Below are 23,492 nucleotides of genomic sequence, written 5' to 3' on the forward strand. Positions count from 1 at the left end.
CCTCCTGAGAGGTTCCTGAAGTAGCAGAATCAAAAGAGGGTGAAACTGCATATTTACCATAAACATTTACGTTAAAGATGCGGTCTTCTTCCCCAGCAGGGTTCGTGGCGACACACGTGTACTTCCCCGTGTCGGCTGGGAGGGCTTCGTACATGACCAGCGTGCTGCCATTTGCCGTCACCCTGCAGAAGGGGTCATAAAAGGGGACTGAGATGATCTGTGGCGAGCCCAAATCTAGAAGACTCACCCCTGATTATTGTGCTCTTTGAAAAAAATTATAGCCCTGGCCGGTTTGGCTCAGCGGTTAGAGCGTCAGCCCGCGGGCCAGAGAGGCCCGGGTTCGGTCCCCACTAAGGGCATGCACCTCAGTTGCAGTTTGTCCCCGGCCCTGGTTGGGGTTGTGTGGGTGGCAACCAGTCGATGTGTGTCTCTCACATCATGTTTCTCTCTCTTTCTCTTCCTCCAGCTCTCCTTCCTGCTCTATCTAAAGATAAATGCAAAAATGTCCTTGGGTGAGGAAAAGGAAGGAAGGAAGGAAGGAAGGAAGGAAGGAAGGAAGGAAGGAAGGAAGGAAGGAAGGAAGGAAGGAAGGAAGGAAGGAAGGAAGGAAGGAAGGAAGGAAGGAAGGAAGGAAGGAAGGGAGAGAAAGAGAGAAAGAAATACGATTATAAAATACATCTTTCCTTGAATATCATGGTTCAAATATTTTTCACTAACTACATGGAAGCCTGAAAGTCAGAGTAAGTCAAACAGATGTAGATTTCAGGCAACGAACTAAAATTCTACAGTCGTGGGTCTCATGTATCCAAGGCCTCCTTATGAGAAAACAGGAAATGAACAAAATCAGGTTAGGAACTTCTCTATCCAAATCACAGGCAAAAGCCCGATTGTTGTGGCTCGCCAGTTCAATTCCCAGTCAGGGCACATGCCCAGGATGTGGGCCCGATCCCCCGTGGGGGGCATGCAGGAGGTGGCCAGTCGATGTTCTCTCTCACCGGTGTTTCTCTCTCTCTCTCTCTCTCCCTTCCTCTCTCTCTAAAAAGAAAAATAAATATAACCATAAAAGAAAAAAAAATAGCACAAATCACAGGCAAAGACATTTTTTTCTCTTTTCTCCCCCCCTCACGGTTAGACTATTTTATCCTCAGTTGTCAATATAAGATTTGAATTAAATCAAAATTATAAAAAATTAGAGTATGAAAATTAAAAGATGTTACAATGAAAAATTAAAGAAATTATATATTTTAAAAAATCTAGCTATAAACAACTGAATAATACTCTTCACGAGAAGAAGCAGAATAATTTATTTAAACTATGACACTAACACAGGATTATGTATGCGTATATTTTGCAAAAAATTTTCTGTAAGTTGCTAAAGCTTTTTCTTTGAACTATGTAATGGTAAATAATAACTATACAGTTACATTATCAAAGATATCTAACTTAGGATCATTGCATTATTGACTCTCTTCACAGACCGCTACTTATCAATCAAAACTCTCTATGTTTTATAAAGAGATTAAATTGCTATCTATAGTTACTCCTACAAAGATTTTACTAGTTTCTCCCAGTATCAACAGCAAATAGCCAATTTCTAACATATCATCTTATTAAATATGATTACTGAGAATTACAATATTATTTTCTGGGTCTATTGTATTTTTTCCTTTTCAAAATATAAATTTTAAAATTGCATGTGGTTAACCATATGAATGAACAAACAGCAAGCTGCCATAACCAAGGAAAATAGTATGTTTACTTTGGAAAATTACTTTATTTGATTGATGAATTGTTCTACTTACAAATCTATACATATTGTGGAGCAATAAATAAATAATAAAGTGAATATAAAAATAATAAGTATATTTAGGATCTTCATGTAAAAGAACAGATAGATTGTAAACTCCTAGGTACAAATATTATCTTATGTAAGACCTTTAGGTATCACCAGCTACCTATTACTTAGGTTGGAATATGGTCAATATCAGCTGACCTAATAAAACTAATTAAATATTTGTTAAATATTCAGAAATGTCCACATCAAAGAAACAAAACTTAAAATGTATCTCTAAAATATTGGGCAATTTACCCAATCTTGTAATGGAAAAAAAAAAATCAAAATTTTAATATAAAATAATATTAAAGAAAACAACATTTATCTTTCTTTATATTATGTATATTCAATTCATTAACTAGAAAACACACTCCAAACCGTTAAATTTAAAATATTGGTTCAAAATGATAAAGATTGCAATACATTCAACTGACACCTACTTATGCATATATAATTCTTCAAGTAATTGTAATTACTCTGGTATTTGTCTAGAACAGGGCTTTGTGAAGAGGTAATCTAGTGGAGTGTAGAATTCTGGGGTGGTCTTCCAAAGGTGTTTGTTGTTGAAAGTAGCAGAAGGCCCTTGCCACATTGCAATTCCCCTCTCTGGTTTGCGCATGCGTAAGAAGGTGTCAGCTGAAACCGGGATTTGGATAAGTCACTACAAGGAATGACCTGGGTTATCATGAAAGTGTGTCTTTTCTGAAAATGAGCCAAGAAATATGGCATGTTTGGTAGTTCGGTGATCTCAGGACACAAAATCATATCTAAGATTATTGATGAATCTTCTGTAGGATAAAACTGGTGTGATGGTAACAGGAAAGAACTAATTATTCTATAATATGGATTTTGGTATAAACATTCTGAGATTAGAGGAATAAAACCAACAACAGTTAACTAAGATTTGTAGGAATGAATGTCTGAGGACATTTTATAAGCCAGAGTTGATGAATAAAGAACACACACACACACACACACACACACACACACTTTTGAATGGTTCTCCAAGGAGAATTTATGTGTCCAGTGCTCCAAAATTTTATCTTTTTTCTCTCTGAGTACAATGAAAGCCGCATTCCAAGGAGATTGGATTTGGTATTATTCTTGTGGAAGGTGAAGCACAGAACACTGTACGAGACCTTGAAATTAATGACGCACAGATGCTTTGTAAACGTACCGGATTCTTTCTGTTTCACTGCTAGTTATGGGTTTTCCATCCCTCAGCCACTGAATAACTGGGGTGGGAATGCCATTTGCATTGCAGACCAGCTCAACATTTTCCCCTAAAAGGACGCTGACTTCACTTGGAATTTCAGCACCAGCAACACTTGGAGGAACTTTGGAGAAATAAAAATACCTATTAATAAGGCACAATGATACAAATACTAACAAATACAACAGAGTCATAGAACAGTATGCCATTTTTATTTCATATTCTCCCTAGACTGTGGTTCAAAATAAAACTATAATAATCCTCCTAAGTTATTTATAAATGAGGAATAGCAGAAGCAAGCACTTCAATATCCCTGGTATATTTGTAAGTTGATACAATTATTCAGTCATAGGGACTGGCGACAAGTCTACCTCATGGACACACTTTCTGGCTAAATAAAATCACTCTTTGTTTAAATTCTCAATAGACAGTTTAGGATTTGCACAATTCACGAGAGTCTAGTTTATGAAACCTTGGCATAAAGGGCTGAGAAAAGTATCTATTGGATGATTTCTTTTTCCATATGCAATTTAAATATTATATATTCTGAACAATGGATAGGCTTATTGTAGTTTTCAAGATCCAAAAGTTTCTGTTCTCTTTTTCTAACCATGTTTGATTTTCACTTTGATGATTCAATTGGGAAATAAAGAGTAATAAAAAATATTGACAATGGTAGCAAACAGAAACACACTGAACTCCTCTTCCATATAATCATAGTGGTCTGCTGGGACAGCTCACGTCTGGTCACGGGAGCCAGATCTGAGGTCTTCCCTCCTCCATGTCCAGTGACATCACGTGGTAGCCTGAAGTGAGTCGTGGTGGGGATATTTACACCAGGGAAACTGGCAAATGATTGGCTAAAACTCAGGACCGTTTTATCTGGAGAGTTAATTGTAAATATTGACCAGCACACCACTGCATACTCTCTCCAAATCTCATTTTAGTCACCCAACAGACGATAACAATAATACCGAATATATAGAACTGAGAGTACTAAAGAAGTCAAATCAATAAGAATGTTAATAAGAAATATCCTTTAATGGGTGTCTAACATATGACAAGCACTGCACTAGGCTCTATATGCATGTATTATTTCTAGTCTTAGGACATAATAACATATGTACAAAACCTGGTAAAATGTTTGGCCACACCACATACCCCCATGACTAACAGCCATTATCAGTAATGCATTAAACACAACAAAACACGTAATTTCTGATCCCGAATCCCTGCGTAGCTCTTTTTCCTTTTTGTTTCTGGAATCTCCAAGTATTACCAATCCAAGAAACCAATGATGCCCATAAACTTATTTTACTTTTTCTCTCTTTAATTTCACATGTTCATAGTTGGCTTTAGCAGAGCACACAACAGGTCGATACTAATGTACGATTATAATTTATGAAAAATTATTTTCAACATAACTATAGTAACATTGGAAAAAGCAAGCATTTTAACTTAGTTTCAAGGTAAATTTCCTAATTAACTACTGGGACAAAAGTACCAATTAGAGGTTTACTGAAAACCAAAAGGATATAAGCTCTCCTTGTGGTGTTCAATACTATGCTGGAACTTAGTAGGATGAAGTAAATATCTGTTGGATGAGTTAATGCTTCTTATTCTCACTCCAAAACAGCATAAGACTCATGATTACCTAATATTTACCCACTCCCTTTTCTATAGTTAGAACATAATGCAGCCTCTTTATGAATTATATTTTGCTTGTATATCTAAATAAGAATAGTCCTACGGGCTTAGCATCAAAATAAATAATGCCAGTTTTAAATAAATAAGTATAATTCCATAAGAATTTTTGTAACCATGGACGAAATAAAGATGATCAAATGTATACTATTCTTTTTTTCCAACATTCATGCCAATTTCTGTGCAAACAGAATCTACTGGTTAAAGCAGGACAGAGAATTGACAGTATTTTTGTTGCTCTAAAGACACTTTGAATCCATTGCAAATGATCTCTTTTTTTGTAGTCTTGTTTTGCACTACAAAACGATATACTAGAGCTAGTGAGGATAAATCACATACCTTGAATCGAAAGAATGTACTTTTTCTGTGCTTTTCCTTCCATATTGGACGCGATGCACGTATAGTTGCCACTGTCTGAACGCTGAGACCGGGCAATTTGGAGTTTGCTACCACCAGACAAAATATGAACTTCAAGTGAATCGGAATTTTCTAGACATAGAAACAAAACAAGATAAAACATTTTTTAAAAGCTTTTATTTTAATAGGTCTACAATTCCAGCATAAAAATGTCTTGCTTCTTGTGATAAACAGATTTCTTAATGGGAGGGGGATTGGGGATGGGTGAAAAAAATGAAGGGATTAAGACGGACAAATGGTCAGCTGTAAAGACAGCCACCGAGATGTAAAGTACAACCTAGGGCATATAGTCAATAATACTGTAAGACCTGTGTGTGGTGTTGGATGGGTACTGGGCTTACGGGGGTGATCACTTCGTAAGGTGTATACATGTCTAACCACTGTGTTTTACACCTGCAACTAACATGATATTGTGTCAACTGTGAGTGAAAAAATATGTTTTAAGAAGTTCTTCCTTTAGCCCTGGCCGGTTTGGCTCAGCTGTTAGAGCATCGGCCTGTGGTCCGGAGAGACGCGGGTTCGGTTCCCGCTAAGGGCATGTACCTTGGTTGCAGTTTGTCCCCGGCCCTGGTTGGTCGTGCGGGTGGCAGCCACTCGATGTGTCCCTTTCACGTCGATGTTTCTCTCTCTCTCTCTTCCTCTCTCTCCCTCCCACTCTTTCTGTACAAAAAAATGGAAAAAAATGTCCTCGGGTGAGGATAAAAAAAAAAAAAGAAGTTCTTCCTTTGTACTTTCATTTTCAATGAGAGCCTTTTTGGAAAAAAGAAAATCCTGGTTATAAAATAAATAATCGTATGAGCCTATTTTGTAAGCTCGTGTTTCGGGACATTAGGCTTTTTGAGCTAAACACAGCTATGCGCCTAATATGAAGATGTGCTGGTTTCTGAACCTAGAGCATGTGGAGCAACAGCAAACCGCAGAAGACGCAGTGCTACGTTACCTATGGGCTTGTGGTTCTTTAACCACGTTATGGTGGGAGGTGGGATTCCAGTGGCATCGCAGGTTAAGGTCACAGGATTGCTGATGGTCTCCACAACCACTTCCCTTTCGGGTCCTTCAATACTGGGGGGCACTGTAAAAAGACAGAAGAACATCACGTGTCCTCATTAAGCCAATTCAGGACACTTTCTTTCACTGGGGGAAAAAGAGTTGTATTAGAGGCAGATGCTCACCATATACATTGAGGTGGAAATTTTTATCATCCCGTCCTGCTACATTTATAGCTCTACATACATACTGGCCTGTGTCAGACACCTAAAAGAAAAAGATACTATTGTATATGCTCCATTAAGTTATAGATGACCAATCACACTGTTCCAGTGCAGATTAAATCATCAGTCATCTTTATGCTCAAACGCCCCAGTTCTAATTGCTTTCTGCAATCCTGCCTTTTTTATGCAAAGGTCAATGGCACTGAGGATGTTATTTCGTAATCAACCTCATTTTTTACTGTAGTCAAGGGAACATGCACCTGCCGAGTCTCTCTCCCACAATCCCACCACGGAGCCGCGACATGCAAACAAGAATAAAAGGTGCACCTCAGCTTTCTGGATGCGCAGCATCTGTCCATCTGCTAAAATCTCCACGTGAGTCGACTCTGTTATCATCCGCCCGTTCTTATACCACGTGACGACTGGAGGTGGGACAGCGTTAGACTCACACTCCAATGACACGGAGGTCCCCTCTCTGACATTAACTACAGAAAGAGACTCACTGCCATGATCTTTAATGCTTGGGGGCACTGAGGGAAAGAAATAAGAACAGAAGGCAATTTTGTTTTTCATTGAGGTGCACAGATAGAAAATATTGAATACCAGACAAAAGAATGATATGAGGAGAGTGACAACAAACCATAAACAGTCAGAGAGATTTTTTTCTTGCTTTCCCCAGCTTGGTTGATCGCTATACACGTGTACTGACCGCCATCAGATTCCTTGGCCCGAATAATCTGTAGAGTTCGACCACCTGTGGGCACATGTAATGGAAATTGAAGAGTGGTATAGAGGTTATTCTAAAAACTGTTTTATTAATAGGATAAAGGACAAAATATTTTGTTACATTAAAATTTATATAGAAGCATTTCATATTTAATATGAAAGAAATGAGTCTGTTTTCCTTTGGTCCTTTCTTTCTGATTGATTCTACTTCTTTATACAAAACAAAATTCATAAATTCTCTCTCTCCAGTAACCAAACATGGATAGAACTGTTTGATATAGGTCCCAGTGAGCAAACAATAATTGTACTACAGTCAAATATGTTAACAAGTGTGTTCAAGGTTTAAATCTCCCACAGCGCAGAAGTGTCTGTCCGTCTGTTGGTCTATCTGGCTGTTATCAAGGAGCCTTAGGATTGATTACAAACAACCAGTGAATTTATCCAACGAAAACACTGTTTACGAGTCTATCACCCGCATGGAATGACTAAGCAGTCCTGTTCCTAAATTTTGTAATCTCTTGAAGTAGACCTTGTCACTGTACATTCCCACTGAAATCATACAAGTCTATACAATCTCATCCTAATGGCCCCATTAGGTCAAGCGTGGCATTTCGCGTGAACTAAAAATTGGGGAAAAAAGTTTGGAAAGAGACTAAGTTGAAATGCCATTTGTATTTAAAATAAAGGAAAATGAGGAGGTTTTGCCCACCTTATAAGAATAAGGAGTTCCTTACCAGGCACAACGAGAGCATTGGTGTTCGGCTTGATAGGCTGTTCATTCTTGAGCCAGCTGAGCTCCGGGGGTGGGAAGCCAGAGACCTCACAGGTCAAAGAGATGAAGTTGTTCACCACAACAGTGAGGTTTTCAGGGTTAGGACCAAGGACGCTTGGAGGAACTATAAGAGTAAATGCATTAGAAGTGAAATCTGATATTACCAGTGATACATATTCTAATTTATTAATATAAACCCAGCCACTGTACTCTGCTAAAGCACTGTATTATTGACACTGTTCATTTTCTAGCTGTCTTCCCTCTTAGGGTTCCCTAATGCCTTCTTCAACAAATCTATGTCCAGCCCTGGCCAGTTTGGCTCAGCGGTTGGAGTGTCGACCTGCGGACCAGAGAGTCCGGGTTTGGTTCCTGCTAGGGGCATGTACCAAAAAAAAAAAAAAACCTATGTCCAGCAGACTTCTGTCTCCCAATTGAAACAGAGTTCCAGATTTCAAAGACAGAATTCTTCTGCATTTTAGTAGAAAATGTAATTGGCAATTCCTAAGAAGATCTTGGCAATGTACAAAGAAAGACCTAACAGTGCTTTTTATTAAGCTTGAATATTCTTGTTTTTAATATTACATCCTTATTTAAAATTTTTATACTCCTACATATAGCATTTATAAAGTAGAATTTTAATTTTAGGGAGTATCTGTCTATCACTAAATTATACAGGTTATTTGAACAATGTAAATCAATGACTTTCAAGCTGAGCAGAAAAGACATAAACAACAGTATGGTTTGCTTAAAAAAAAGGAAAGAAATCTGTGCAGAGAAACACTCGAATCAAAAAGAGTAAGATCAATAATGCACTGAGTTCTCATATAAACTAATGAGCTAATACAGCTCTTATCGTCATATTACAGATGAGGAGGTGAGACAGAGAGAGGTTAGCACCTTGCCTAAGATTTCACAGCTGGTTACTGGTTTGGCAGTGAAACAGTCCAGCTCTAGGACCCCTATTCTTGGCCAGTTCTATACGGCCTAGTAATTACAAGTGCGAGGAGTGTCAATCAGAAAAATAGGGTGACAGGAGGAACCTATCCTAGTGTGGTGATCAAGAGGAGGAAGTGACATTTAAGATACTCGAGGTATAGATGATGCGTTTTGGAATTGTGCACCTGCAATGTGTATAATTTCATTAACCAGTGCCACCCCAATAAACTCAATGAAAAGAAAAAGAAAAAAAAAGAAGATACTTGAAACATGACCAGGACTAAGCTAAGTGGAAGACAGGAATGCACACCATACAGTAGTCCCCCCTTATCCGCATGCAGGGGACATGTTCCAAGACCCCTTGTGGACTCCTGAAACCGAGGATGGTATTAAACCCTACATATACTATTTTTTAAAACTTTTCACTTAAAGGAAGTACTTCTGGCTTCTCTTTGGCATATCTGAACTGCCAGCATCACTAATCTTGGGCTTTGTGGCCACTAGTAAGTACAGTAAGAGTTACTTGAACACAAGCATCGTGATACCACGGCCGTTGGTCTCATGACCAACATAGCTACTATGGGACTAAAGGACAGGCAGCATCTCTGATGTGGACACAACAAACAAAGGGATGACTGGCATCCTGGGCAGGACAGAGGAGATGACAGCACGGGATTTCATCATGCTGCTCAGAACGGGGTCTAATTTAAAGCTTATGAACTGTTTATTTCTCGAATTTTCCATGTAATATTTTGGAGTAAAAACATGGGAGAGGGTGCAGGCAGCACAGAGACTCCAGTTCAAGCTGGTACCTTGAATCGATCATGATACCAATATTCCTGATTGTCAGAGTTCCTCCGGTCATGGCTGCTACCTAGGTGTGGGTAGGTGCAGTGCAGACGTGGGATTCAGTGAGCGGTAATTCAGAAAAGCAACTGACAATACAACCTCTGCAATCAGACTAAGTTAGAATCCTGGGTCTGCACTTTCAACCCATATGACTTCGGGTATGTTACTTCATCTCACTGAGCCTCAGCTTTTCCATCTTGAAAGAGGTATAAAATGGTAACCACCCGCGGGGTTATTGAGATAATTCAGTGAAACAGTACACACAACACACTTGGCAGAGCGCCTGGTGGGTATCACACAGTCCATTTGCTGCACTGATTTGTGTGCAGGGCTGAGCTCTTAGTGCAGCGGAGGCCTGAGAGACACGGGCCAAGAGAGATGACCAAGATGCTGCTCCATGAAGTGAAGCAGAGTGAAGACACAGGGTTGGAAACAGACAGAGGCTCAGTCTGAAGGCAGAGTCCGGAGGAACTGAGCCTTGTTGCAGAGGGAGATTACAAATGGTATGGTTTTAGGGGAAAATTATTTAAATCATAGCTCCTCCAAATGAAATTTCCCAGAATGTAAGTATGGATTTGTGGCTGCAATCGGGAGTTCAAGACCCCATTAACTGGTGAGAGGAGAAACCCTCCTGAACCCTGGTCCTTAGTGGTACACACTAGCTCCCTCCTCAGGTGTTCGTGCTGTGCAGGAAGAAACAACCGACACACACAACATACAATAAAGGAACGACAAATATTCACTTAGCAACTATCGCAACTCGAGACACCGTTCTAAGTTCAGGGAAACCAAGTGACCATTCGCCCAAAGCCTTTATAACAAAGTTATGGACTAGAGGTGAGGACGTAGATATAAAAAAATAACACAAGGCAAAAATAACACAAGGCAACTGCTCCAGCTGGGGAAACGGGTGTGTATGAGGCAGCTTTGATCACACAGAGGAGGGAAAATGAATTCTGCCATGGCGAATCACAAAATAGAACGAATGCTTTTATTTTTCAACATTGATTCTATTGCACTTGACGGGTTAGAATGTGTGCTTTTTTTAAATGGTCATAGTTGTTTAATTAATTTGTTCTTCTTGGGAATTCATAACACATTTGTTTCTGTTTGGTCAGATTTGTTCATGAAAAGACACTCGAAAATATTTATGAAGTACCTACTGTGTGTGAATCACTGTGCTAAATACTGAGAATACAAAGATGAAAGTGTTCCAAATATCTGTCACACAACAAACACTGCTAGACACCAATAATCCCTCCACGTCACACCAGGAAAGAATGTCTATGATGCTAAATTGAAGTCCTTTCAGGGGAGACGTTTTTCATGAAATTTCAAAATTTCAGCCAGTTCCCAAACAAGCCAGCATTTTATGTATGTATCACACATGTAAAGGAATTCTTTTATAAAAATTGTTCCTCATTTCCAATTTAATATTCTGAGAGCAGCTGTGCATCACAAGGACAAAACTACTCTTGTGGAAGACAAATAACTGCGTCTTTAGCAATGTGTGTGTGTGTGTGTGTGTGTGTATGAGTGACTAGCATATATTGCACACTTTATTGCACACTTAAAGTGTGATGAATGAATTAGGTGTGCTGGTGGTTTTTGGAATTATTTCACTCCTTAAAGTGACTTCTTCTTTTCCAGGGAGTATATTAAGTATTGGAGGATATAGCTCAACATGAATTCTACCCTTGATGTTTCAATAAGGACCAGTAAATGAATTTTTATGAGTAAAAGATCTATATTTAGTTCTAACTTCACACAAAAAATACAATCTTTGGGATTTCAAAATTTTATTTATTTATTTTTTTACTTTCAAATATGTAGGGGTCACTACTTTCTCTTGAGGGGCTGAAATAATATAAAAACAGGCTCCCTAGATATATACTTTGTGCTTTGTCAATCCTACTAGCTGCAGAGGGGAGAACATGAGGGGACTGGATGAATGCAGGCCCCACACATGGCTTCAAGGTAAAAATGCAAAAAAAAGCCTACGTAATCTAAAACATAGCTCTCCTGCCTCTCCAAGCACCCTAGCAGATGTTTTTGGAGTGGAGCGCTTACCGTGCACATTGAGGTTCAAGTATTTTGTCACACTTCCAGCTGTGTTCTCGGCAACACACACATACCTGCCAATGTCTGATATTTGAGCATTTAGAATCTGAAGGAAAAATAAAGAAATTCCAACTGAATTTTTTTTTTTATAAAGCCACTTGTCATCATCTTGAGACTAAATAATACACATCCTTTCAAGTTAATACCAGATGAACATAAGAAAAATAATTACACATAATAGCATTGGCGCTGGCTTTTATTAATCAGGTCAATCCAGTAAATATTTACTTATAAAGATTTCCCATCAGAAAAGGTAATTTTGCACATCTTTGGGGTGTACTGACTACAGAAGTGTCCCAAATGACTCCCCCACTTCCCCATCTACACCCCTGGCAATGTGACTTTGAAGCTCCCCCATCACGAGTGAAGTTACGGAATTTGTACTGGTCTCGTGTCTGACCGTGCAGTGTGTCATTTCAAACCTAGGCATGAAAAGGCACTGTTACTTTTATCCACTCTTTTGGAACCCTGCCACCGCTATGGGAGGGAGCTGGGACCAACCTGGCCGAGGATTTGGGTTCACATGGGGAAAAATCAGCCCCGTTATTGCAGTTGAGGTCCTAAGTGTGTAAGAGCCCAGCCAAGATCAGCAGAACCACTTACCTACCCACAGCAGATAGACCCTTGGGTAAGCCCAGCTGAGACCGAAAAATCCCCCAGCAACCAGAACTGTGAGCTAAACAAACGCTTACTGTTTTAAGCCCTTGTTTTTGAGGGGTTTGTTTTGCAATGGTTAGCTAATATAGCAGTTATAATTTATTTTATTTAGCAGAAACTGCTATCCACCTATATGTCTTTTGGCCCTAAACACAGAAACATTTAAGTATTTTGGTAGAGGTTGTATGATCATCAAATAGAAGTAAGGTGTTTAGAAGATACTTTGAAAATTCATAATTATTTACAGGTAGTGAACAAGACTCACTTTTTTTCTTTTAATAAAGAACTCCATGAGATATGTCCTGCATTAGATACACTAATAGCTATGCTTAGATTCTTGGGCCTATAGAATATCATTTACATGTTCAAGAAATAAATTAATAAGTTGTAACCTAAGAAAAGCATTGGTATTATTTCTACAAGTGACTATCTTTCAAGATACCTGAAAAGAAAAATATAGACATGCCCATCAGGATATTTATGGGGCTTTCATTATTATTATATTGTTTTAAATTCTTTGTCAATAGAGAGTAAATTTTAATCTACAGGGAATCTTATACCAGCTAGAATTTTACCATCAGAAATATACAATGAAAAGGATTGTAATAATTTGCTTATATGTGTTTTTTGGGTTTTTTAAATCCACACCTGAGGATATTTTTCCATTCATTTTTTATCAGCTAGAGTAGGAGGGAGAAAGGGCGGGGGGGAAGGGGAGGGAGGGAGAGAGAGAGAGAGAGAGAGAGAGAGAGAGAGAGAAACATCAATGTGAGAGAGACACACTGATTGGTTGCCTCCTGCATGTCCCCAGCCAGGGCCAGGGATTGAACTGCAACGAAGATACGTGCCCTTGCCTGGAATCGAACCCATGACTCTTTGATCCTTGGAGCCGATGCTCTAACTGCTGAGCCAAAACGGCCAGGGCAGCTTATATGTGGTTTTTACGACAAAGTCCATACTTTATTAAACTTAGGATGTGGATGTGTGTGTGTGTGTATGTTGAATGTCCAGACAATTTTCCAGAAGAATTTACACAAAACTGTTAATAACGGTCACCTCTTATAGTGGGAATAAAATGAGGAAAAATAATTTTACTTTATATCCTTTTTATGTTGTTATTCTTACAAATCTATTTCTAAATAATAAAAATTATTTTTAAAAGTCATAAAGACAATTATAAAATACAAAGTCAAACAGCTATTCTAAAATCAGATTTTTTTTCACTTTTACCTGCAGAATTCTTCCATTAGATAGAAATTTATGATGCTCATCTTCTAGCAAGGGCTGCCCATCTTTTTGCCAGGAATTCCTTGGTACAGGGCTGCCCCCGGACAGGCACTCCATCACCACGTTCTTGCTCACCAGCACGGTGACCTCCTCAGGGAGATCACCATTGGCTCCCTTGATAACCGGCGGCACTAATAAATGATTGCAATGAAGAGACAATAACAGGTAATGAGGTTGTTTCTAAATGATTCTAGTTTTCTGACCATTTTAAAAAATTGTGAAATCGAGGAGCAAAACTTGAATTAGAATCCATGATCCTCAAGTAATAGTTTACACTAATAAGTTAGCGGAGATAAAAATGACGTGAATTTGACTTTGCTTTCTCCCCTCCCTTGACCTCCCCTGGACTAACCCGTCCTATAGTTTCATTCCCATTTAGGTCAATCCCAATTCTTCCCCAATATATCTTGTCATGCTTTCTCTCTCAGCCCCTTCCATGGCGCCCTCTGGGTTTCAGGCATCTGCATGAATCTATAGGTAAGTCTATTTGGTCGTCTACAAACCAGATTAATTACACAAAGGTACATTGGTCTCATTTGCAAGGGAATTGTCTGCTCTACTCAAAGTGTGTTTCCCCAGCCCTAATATCAGTGGTATAAGCATCACCTGGGAGCTTGGTTAGGAATGCAAATTTTGGGGGCCACCTTAGCTCTCCTCCATCTGCATCCCTAACAGGTGCCAAGAAGTCTGCGATTTAACAAACTCTCCTTGTGATCCTTAAGCACACTAAAGTCTGAGAAGTCAGGCTCTGGATTTTCCTACGGATATTCGTTCTCATTTAATATAATAATGCTGTAGAATCCAGGTCATGTCTACTTTATGTTAGACTAGTCAGCTATGAAAAATCACATATTACCCGTAGAATTTTACAAATGGAATTGTTAAATAAACTAGGAACACATGTGTTGGTTGTTTGTGAATGTAGAAATTTATTTACCCAGTGAATAATCTTTTTGTTTGTTTTGAAAGCTTAGTTATTTTATGTCTTGCTCTCTTAAAATGTACCATATCTTTCGCAATCAGTAAAGACGCTATGTTTAATGCAGAAGCAGACTTTTGGCATTTGGGTCTTTCAAAAAATAAACTGAAAAATGTCTATTCAGGTCCTTTGCCCATTTTTCAATTGGGTTGTTTTGGGGGGCCTTTTTGTTTTTGTTTTTTTTTGCTGTTGAGTTTTATGTTCTTCATAAATTGTGGGTATTAACCCCTTATCAGATGTATCATTGGTGAATATGTTCTCCCGTTTAGTAGGTTGTCTTTTCATTTTATTGATGGTTTCCTTTGCTGTGCAAAAGCTTTTTAGTTTGATTTAGTAGTCCAGTTTCTTTAGTTTTTCTTTTGTTTCCCCTGCCCAAAATGATATATAAAAATGAGCAAAGGACCTGAATAGACACTTCTCCAAAAAGGACATGCAGATGGCCAATAGACCTATGAAAAAATATCAGTGTTACTAATCATCAGAGACATGAAAATTTAAACCACAATGAGGTATCACCTCACACCCATCAGAATGGCTATAATCAATAAATCAACAAACGAGTGTAGGCATGGATGTGGAGAAAAGGGAACCCTCATGTACTGTTGGTGGTGATGCAGACTGGTGCAGCTACTGTGGACAACTGTATGGAGTTCCCTCAAAATATTAAAAATGGAACTGCCTTATGACCCAGCAATTCAACTTCTGGGAATATATCCGAAGAAGCCTGAAACACTAATTTGAAAGAATATATACACCCTGTGTGCATAGCAGCACTATTTACAATAGCCAAGATCTAGAAGCAGCATGAGTGCCCATCAGTAGACGAGTGGATAAAAAAGCTGTGGTACATGTGCACAATGGAGTACCACTTGGCTGTAAAAAAGAAGGGAATCTTACCCTTTGCGGTGGCATGGTTGGACCTGAAGAGCATTATGCTAAGTGAAATAAGCCAGTCGGAGGAACACAAGTACCATATGATTTCACTCATGTGAAGTCTAATTAACAAAGTACATTAACAAACAAAATAGAAACAGACTCATAGATGGAAAACAGACTGACAGATGCCAGAGGGGAGGGATGTTGCTGGGTTGGATGAAAAATGTGAAGGGATTAAGCAAAAACAAACGAACAAACAAACAAAAACACCCCCATAGACACAGACAGTAGCCTGGTAACACCAGAGGGGAAGGGAGGCTGGGAGAGGTAGGAGAGGTCATGGGGCATCCATGGCGACAGAAGAGGAGGAGACCTGACTCGGGGTGCTGAGCGCAGTGCAGTTCAGCTGCTGTGCACCTGAGAGCTAAATAATTTTATTGACTGATGTCACCCCAATGGATTAAATTAATAAAAAACCGAATTAAAAAATAAATAAATAAATAAACTGAAGGCCTGCCATGGAAATGGTCAGTGCGACAAGGCACATAAGTGCATTTCAATGTTGTTCTGAATGCATATTTTCATTTTCAGTTATATGATTTTTACTATACTTCAGCTAACATGAAGTATATCGCTTGAACCGCAGATGCATAAATAATAAACTTGAATTTCAGATTAAATGATGCTATCACTAGCCCCACACCACAAAAGGTAATCAAGTGAGATCTTTTAATCATTAAGGATGAAATGTTTGCCTCAACTTTTGCTAGAGTGGAATCATTGAGAAGTACCAGGCGGTACAGCCTAAGTCCAAGGCCTGACCTTGGAGGTCTCCACCGAAGCTCTTTGCTCTCACCTGTCTCCCCAGCTGCCTGAGCTACACCACTCAGAATGGTTCTCAGCAGTACCTAGGGATGAGCAGCAAACTGTGCAACAGCCCTAACTGAGACAGAATTTAGGGGCCAGTTCATTTTTCTTGCTTTGTTCCCACCTCTCTAAACTAATCTCCAACTTGTTTTCTAACTGCCTCTTAATTAAGAATAACAACCTGAAGGCATGAACTCTACAGGTGACTACCCAATTCCGAAATTCCATTTCGATTTGATGGAACCCCAGTCCTTCCCAAAGCACACTATCTTTCTTCTTTATCAGATCCGATCCTGTCCTAAACTAAACTCTTTCCAAACTTAGGTCAAATTAAACCAGGTGGTCTGGGATGTTCCTTCACGGTTCTTGATAATGTTAGCAATGATTTTAATGGTCTTTTCATCCCTTTCCTATTTTCTTTTTTATTGATTTTAGAGATAGGAAGGGAGATGGAGAGAGAGAGAGAGAGAGACATTGATGAGAGAGAACATTGATTGGCTATCTCTTGCATGTCCCCTCAATGGGGAGCAGGCCTACAACCTGGACATGTACCCTGACAAGGAATGGAACCGGTGACCTCTTGGTTCATGGGCTGAGGCTCAATCACTGAGCCACACCAGCCAGGCCCTTTCCTATCTTCTTATCATTATCTTGTAGACTTTAAAGTCTATGTCAATGACCCAAAGCATCCTAATTAGTTTCACCTCCACTCCACTTCAGCCAGCCATTGACAGTCATACCTTTGTCAATTCAACACTAACACCTCTTCCCTCTGCAAGTGTATAAGCTCCCTGATGAAGGATCGATGTCTACTGTACTCACTGCTGTATCCTCAGTGCCGAGGACAGTGCCTGGCACATAGTGAGCAATCAATAGATATTTGTCAAATAAGTGAATTATGAACTCGTGTTTTTTTCTCTTCCATCTCTTTTTGGGCTTCCTTCATTATCTGCTCTTTGCTCACACTGAGCACTCTAGTTCTTCTACTTCTCCTCCCTCATGATCAGTCCATCCACCTCCCTAGCTCCTTCTTCCTCTCGCCCTGCCCAGATCTCATAGTGGGTCATTTCAGAGACGGCCTGGCTATGGCACATTCTATGCGTTCTCGCCCTCCAGTGCGGGCACAATGTGTACCTTGTTCTCTTGAGCATGTCCTCATCCACTCCTTATCCATCATCTATTTTCTCTACTTTTGCCCCCAGGTTACTGAGGGTGGCTGCAGAAAGCAATGACTGAGCCCACTAGCTCCAAATTCAACACCTGAATGTTTATCACATCCCCCATTGTGGCAATCACTAACATTTCCCATTTCTACAGGTCCAAATGCCACCCTACCACTCTCTCTCTGGTCTCACACTTAAGCAAAGGACTAAGAACATTTTAGACACATCCCTACATTTCTCTTCTTACCATTTCAACGAATGGTAACCTATTACTATGAAAGGCTAATTCACCCCTCTTGGTTCCTCGATTGCATTTTTCCTTTCCTAGGACCTTGCTCCGTCAATCCCTGCTCTCAACGTACACGCGCACACACACAATCTCCCTCGGCCCATAAGAAATTTTGAATCTCTCTTAAGCAAGTTTATTTTTTCCCTCAACAAGCTGTTTATCCTAAAACACGAGTCCACATCTTCATGTCTTGAGAGTGTGATTGCATTGGTTCCCTTTCCTTTCTGATTCCTGGTTTAATATGTATTCATTTGCTCTGTGACTTTGTATCACACTGTACTATCAAAAGTGATTATTTGCATTTCACCAATGAGTTCTTAGCCTCTGTTTTTGTTTCCCTAAACTTGTTTTAACATTCAGTACTAAACCCACTTCTTAGTAACCTTTTGTATGCCTTAGATTCGGAGACATGGTCATTTACTGCTCCTGATTAACTTCTCAGATTGTTTCTCCTCTATATCTGTTGTCCTTGTACTGTCTCCTACTTGTAAATGATTTCACAATGATCTCCTTCTGACCTTCTCCTCTAGTTGCAACCCCTTCTGCTGGAAATCTCATGCCTTTGAATATCACCGGCTCATGGATAACTCTGAAATCTATACTCTTCGCTTAGTTCTCTTTCCTGTGCTATAGTTCCACATTTCCAGCGCCTCATTCAGTGTTTTACCGAAGCATTTCGGGACCATGCCAAAGTCAACATGTCCAAAACATAATCGACTCCCTTCTTCCCAAACCATGTGTTTTCCTAGGTCTTCTATCTTTAGTAATCCTACTACCATTTTCTTAGTCACCCAGGATAAAAGTTCCGGTGTCATCCATATTCGGAGCTGAGTGCCCAATACTTCCTCTCACTTCCTCTCTTCCTCCAAAATGTTTCACGAGACCGCTTCCTAGGCCTCCCCACTGCCACCACCGCAGCTCATGCTGATGAAAGGAAGGATGTGTTCCTGATTCAGTAACTCTCTTTTTCCTTCAAGGCACGATGCTTCTTCCACGCTCACTCCATGGGTTCAGATGGAGATGGCAGTGAGCATATGAACCAGGCCTTATCAATTAGGCCCCTTGGCTTCTGTCACTGGTTCAGGGATAAACATGTGATGCATGCTTGGCCAGTTAAAGCCCGGGAGATCCAATTCTAGGACTTCAGTTGTAAATACTGGGAAAGAAATGCTTGCATTTGTCTATGAAACTAGAAGATGTAAGACTCGAGTTTCAAAGGACCAATGTGCCAGGCAAAGAGACCCCCTACCTGAGAATGACAATAATAGAGAAAAACAAAGCCAAGAGATAGGTCAAGTCTGGTGAACTCTTTTGAGCCAAGGAAGTCAGACTGCAACCAACTCTCCCCTGAGACTTTTCGGGGTCATGAGTCAATGGATTCTCTGTCTCTGCCTGTCTCTCTCTTTTGGTTTAAGCCAGTTTATTTGATACTTCAAGAGACTTAAATAACGTGCTTTCAATTTGTGTAAGACAATGAACTCCTTGGGAGAACTATCAGTTTCTGATTATCTTTACAGTCTTTAACATGCTTAGTTCAACATCTTGCAAACATTAGCTCCTCAAAAATATTTTTGAGCAAAAGAATGTGCAAGAAACAGGAGAAAACAAACTCACAGAGTACACGGATGTCATACTGAAGGGAGTCTTCTCCAGCCTCGTTCACAGCCACACACGTGTACCTGCCCGCATCGTCCACTTTCGCCCGGGGAATCTGCAGCACTCTCCCACCTGCAAGCGAGTCCCCCGTGTTTACTTCGGCAAATCTCACTGGTCACGAACAGATGCAACTTCTCAGGTCTGACAACTTCCTCACATTCTCTACTGGCTCTGTTTTAATCCCACAACTCACTCTTACGACAAACACTGCATTATTGATAAGTGACCCAATACACGAGTTAGATTTCCTGAGAAATGAATAGCTTGTGTGGATTTCCCTTCAGGCAGACATGCTGCTCTGTGCTCCTCATCATGTTCCATGTGGAATGTTACCATGTAGTAACATCTTGTTTTTACAGTTTGAACACAAATAAAGACGTTCACACTATTGCATGCAAGTAGTAGCTTGAGAAAAAGAATAGCTAAGTATGCAAAAGGTATACACTACACCATTATACATACAATCTCGGAAGAGTGACTGTGTATTAATTTTTCATGTTGATATAATTTCAAATATGGAGAAAAGCTGTAATAATTATACAAAACATTTAACTGATGTTTATCAATTATTTATTTTTCATTCCATTTGCTTTACTTTTGTCTGTCATATATGTATATGATCTGTCACATATTATATATGTATGTATGTGTGTATATATGTGTGTATATATATATAAAATCTTTTTTTGAACCACTTGAGAGTAAGTAGGAGATGTGATGTGCTTTTACCCTTAAATACTCATAGATCTATATTTTATAAAAACAAGGACAATTGTTTATATACCTATGGTATAATGAACAAAATCAGAAAATGTAAAATCAATACAAAACTGCTATTTAATTTATAATCTACATTCAGATGTCATTAATTTATTATTACCTTTTATAGCTTTTTGTAACCAAGTCCAGATCCAATTCATGATCACATATTACATTTAGTTGTCATTTCTATTTACTCTCCATTTTTTCAGGATATTCTCTTATTTAATGAAAATAAGGTTAACATACAGTGGGATGTACTAACCTTACGTAAGTATATAACTTGATAAATTTTGACAAGCCTATTTGAATGTTTGCTAAGGGTGAAGAGAAGCCTTGAAAATATTACTATTCCACAACAATTTAAATGTCTCCTTTTCCATCAATAAACCATGTAATAAAATATTTGAAACTAATCATCTTTACTACTGAATTATGAGAAATGTATTTAACAAACCGAGTATAACTATTTGCAAATATATCGTAGAATTTATCATGAACAATGTATAGAAACCAAAGTGATTATTGCATAACACTATTAGAAAAATAGAGACACAGAGGTGCCAAAGGACTTCCTCACATTGACAGAATGATCCTGTCGCAGGTGTGAAAATTCACTACAGGGTTCTATCCTATGCCAAGTGCTCTCTAGCTTGAAACTATAGGGATAGCAGTGGCATTTGGCAGCCTGTGTCCGTTAAATTACATGACCAGAAAGTCAATCAACAAATGAGAAGAAACACATTTGGCACAGATGCGGATTTTCCCCCTGTTCACAGCCATCCTTACCTGGTAAAATCAGCACTCGGTCACTGGAGGTCAGAGGATGGCCATCTTTGTACCATGTCAGGGTGGGGGGAGGAGCAGCGTTGGTCTCACAGTAGAGAGAAATGGGATTGTTGATGATCACATCCTTGGCTTCCCCACTCCTGCCAGTATCCAGCATGTTTCCTATTTCCCAGAGTTTCTGAAAACTTGGAGGGACTAGGGAGGAGAGACACGGAATTTTGGACACATATGAGTGCCAGTGTCAATCCATTAAACGGAGACCTTGGCTGTGCTCTCAAAGAGTGATATGTAAATGTAATAACTTAGACAATGTGAAAATATTTGCAAGTATTTCTACATCTACCAACTCGAGCCGTTCGCCAGAAAAGTAGTAGACAGAAGTTGGAGCTGGTTTTCACGGGGAAGAAGGAGAACTACTGGGCTCAGGATGCTGTGCCCACCCCCTGCCCGCCTTCCCTGTTAAAAATGCCTGTTCCCAGGAAGGATCTACTAAAACAAGCAAGGCTGAGGAATATAATCACAGCAGGAAAAACACATTTGGAAAAGCTATTACAAATAATGGTTCCGTTGAGAGCATTTTCCAGTAATTTATCTTCCTAAGAAAGCTAAAGAAGTTAAGATATCAAGATTAATAAGTCCATTAACTAAAATAATACGATAGTCTCAAACATTTCTGGGGAACAAGGATAAACTTTCTGGAAGGCAATTTGCCTGTACAGCAGAAACATTAAAAGTGTGCATAACACTTGACCTAAAATTTTTGCTATTAGTAACTTATGGAAAAAATCAAAGATGTACAAAACTTTTACGTAAAAACTGTTCAGTGAAACATTACATATGAGTAGTGAAAACTTGGAAATGACCCAGACATTCAACAACAGGAATAAGGTTAAATAAATACTTTAATATTCAAGTGGTAAAACAGGTATAGTTATTAAAAATCATGTTGAGAATAACTATCAACTATAATAGCAGGTATCATTTCTTAAGCATTTTTCTAAGAGTTTTACATCCTTATCTTATCTAACTGTCACCCAAATTCCACAAAACATTAATTTTAAAACAAAGAAACTGGGGTTTGAAATATTTAGGTAACTTACCCAAGTCACAAAGTTTAGTTTCTGTTTTTGTTTTTTTATCCCCACCCGAGGACATTTTTCCATTTTTTGTTCAGAGAGAGTGGGAGGGAGAGAGAGGAAGAGAGAGAGAAAGAGAGAAACATCGACATGAAAGGGGACACATAGGCTGCCTCCTATATGACCAACCAGGGCCAGGGACAAACTGCAACTGTGGTACATGCCCTTAGCGGGAACCAAACCCAGGTCTCTCTGGACCGCAGGCTGATGCTCTAACCGCTGAGCCAAACCGGCCAGGGCTGTTTTTGTTTTTTAATTCACAAAATTTTTAGAAGCCTAAAATCATCATTCCAAGTCTAACTACTTTAAATTCTGTACTTTACCTTTTTCCTTCCACCTAAGTGTGTTTTAAAAAAAAAAAAGCTGCCCAGCCAATGTGGCTCAGTGGTTGAGCATCAACCCATGCACTGAGAGGTCACAGGTTTGATTTCCGGTCAGATGTGCCTAAGTTGTGGGCCAAATCCCTGGTGAGGGGCATGCAGGAGAAAGCCAATCAATGTTCTCTCTCATCAGTGTTTCTCTCTCTCTCTCTCCCTCTTACTTCCTCTCTAAAATCAATAAAGAAAAAAAATTAAAAATAAAAGCTTCATGATATAACCCTGGGGGAAAGGCCAATGTAACAGAGAAGTATGTGTTATGTGATCGTAATTGTAAATGCAGTTTATGTTTACAAAATATAACAGAAGGAAAATTATCAAAAGTAAACACATAAAAATAACTGACATAGTCCTAAATAATGGGATTGTTTTCTTCTTTGTTAATTTCTGAAGTCCAAGTTTTCAATAATGAATTTATATCGTCAACAGAAAAAACGAAAATAAACCAAGCCAAATCTCTTTTTCACTGCTTTGACATATATAAATTAAATGATAAACAACAAGCATATTAGTATTACCTTGTATATTCACATCAAAATCCAGCTCATCTTCGCCTGCAACATTAGATGCCACACAAGTGTATCTTCCAGTGTCTGATATTTGAGCTTCCTTTATTTGAAGTGTGTGTCCGCTGGCAGCAATATTAACATGATCATCTGATTTTAGGGGCTGTGATTCAATTATAATTAATGTTAGCATTAAGTACACTAATAAATCCTCTCAGAGACCATGCAACTGATACTTCTTATGATTCAAAATAAATAAAATTAAATTTGATGAGAAATACTCAAGACAACAATAATTTTATTAATTTATTGTACTCTGATTTTGAATAATCATATTTTTATTTATTGAAAATTATAACTCATATAGT

The 23,492-nt window shown here is 38.9% G+C and overlaps 1 protein-coding gene across 1 annotated transcript in view; it reads right to left on the bottom strand.

The window, feature by feature from the left end:
- Nucleotides 1–23,492, bottom strand: part of HMCN1 (hemicentin 1) — a 427,446-nt gene that overhangs the window by 89,617 nt on the left and 314,337 nt on the right. The window contains exons 53-65 of the mRNA XM_036272178.1: nt 23,137–23,287; nt 21,106–21,300; nt 19,516–19,629; nt 13,671–13,858; nt 11,733–11,829; nt 7,840–8,001; nt 7,020–7,133; nt 6,707–6,909; nt 6,341–6,422; nt 6,109–6,240; nt 5,091–5,240; nt 3,012–3,171; nt 58–182 (exon numbers count right to left, since the gene is read on the bottom strand). Coding sequence (XP_036128071.1) covers nt 58–182; nt 3,012–3,171; nt 5,091–5,240; nt 6,109–6,240; nt 6,341–6,422; nt 6,707–6,909; nt 7,020–7,133; nt 7,840–8,001; nt 11,733–11,829; nt 13,671–13,858; nt 19,516–19,629; nt 21,106–21,300; nt 23,137–23,287 — 1,873 coding nt within the window. The remainder of the gene's footprint in view (nt 1–57; nt 183–3,011; nt 3,172–5,090; nt 5,241–6,108; nt 6,241–6,340; nt 6,423–6,706; nt 6,910–7,019; nt 7,134–7,839; nt 8,002–11,732; nt 11,830–13,670; nt 13,859–19,515; nt 19,630–21,105; nt 21,301–23,136; nt 23,288–23,492) is intronic.

The sequence above is a fragment of the Molossus molossus genome, unplaced genomic scaffold, assembly GCF_014108415.1.
Source record: "Molossus molossus isolate mMolMol1 unplaced genomic scaffold, mMolMol1.p scaffold_m16_p_20, whole genome shotgun sequence".
NCBI lineage: Eukaryota > Metazoa > Chordata > Mammalia > Chiroptera > Molossidae > Molossus > Molossus molossus.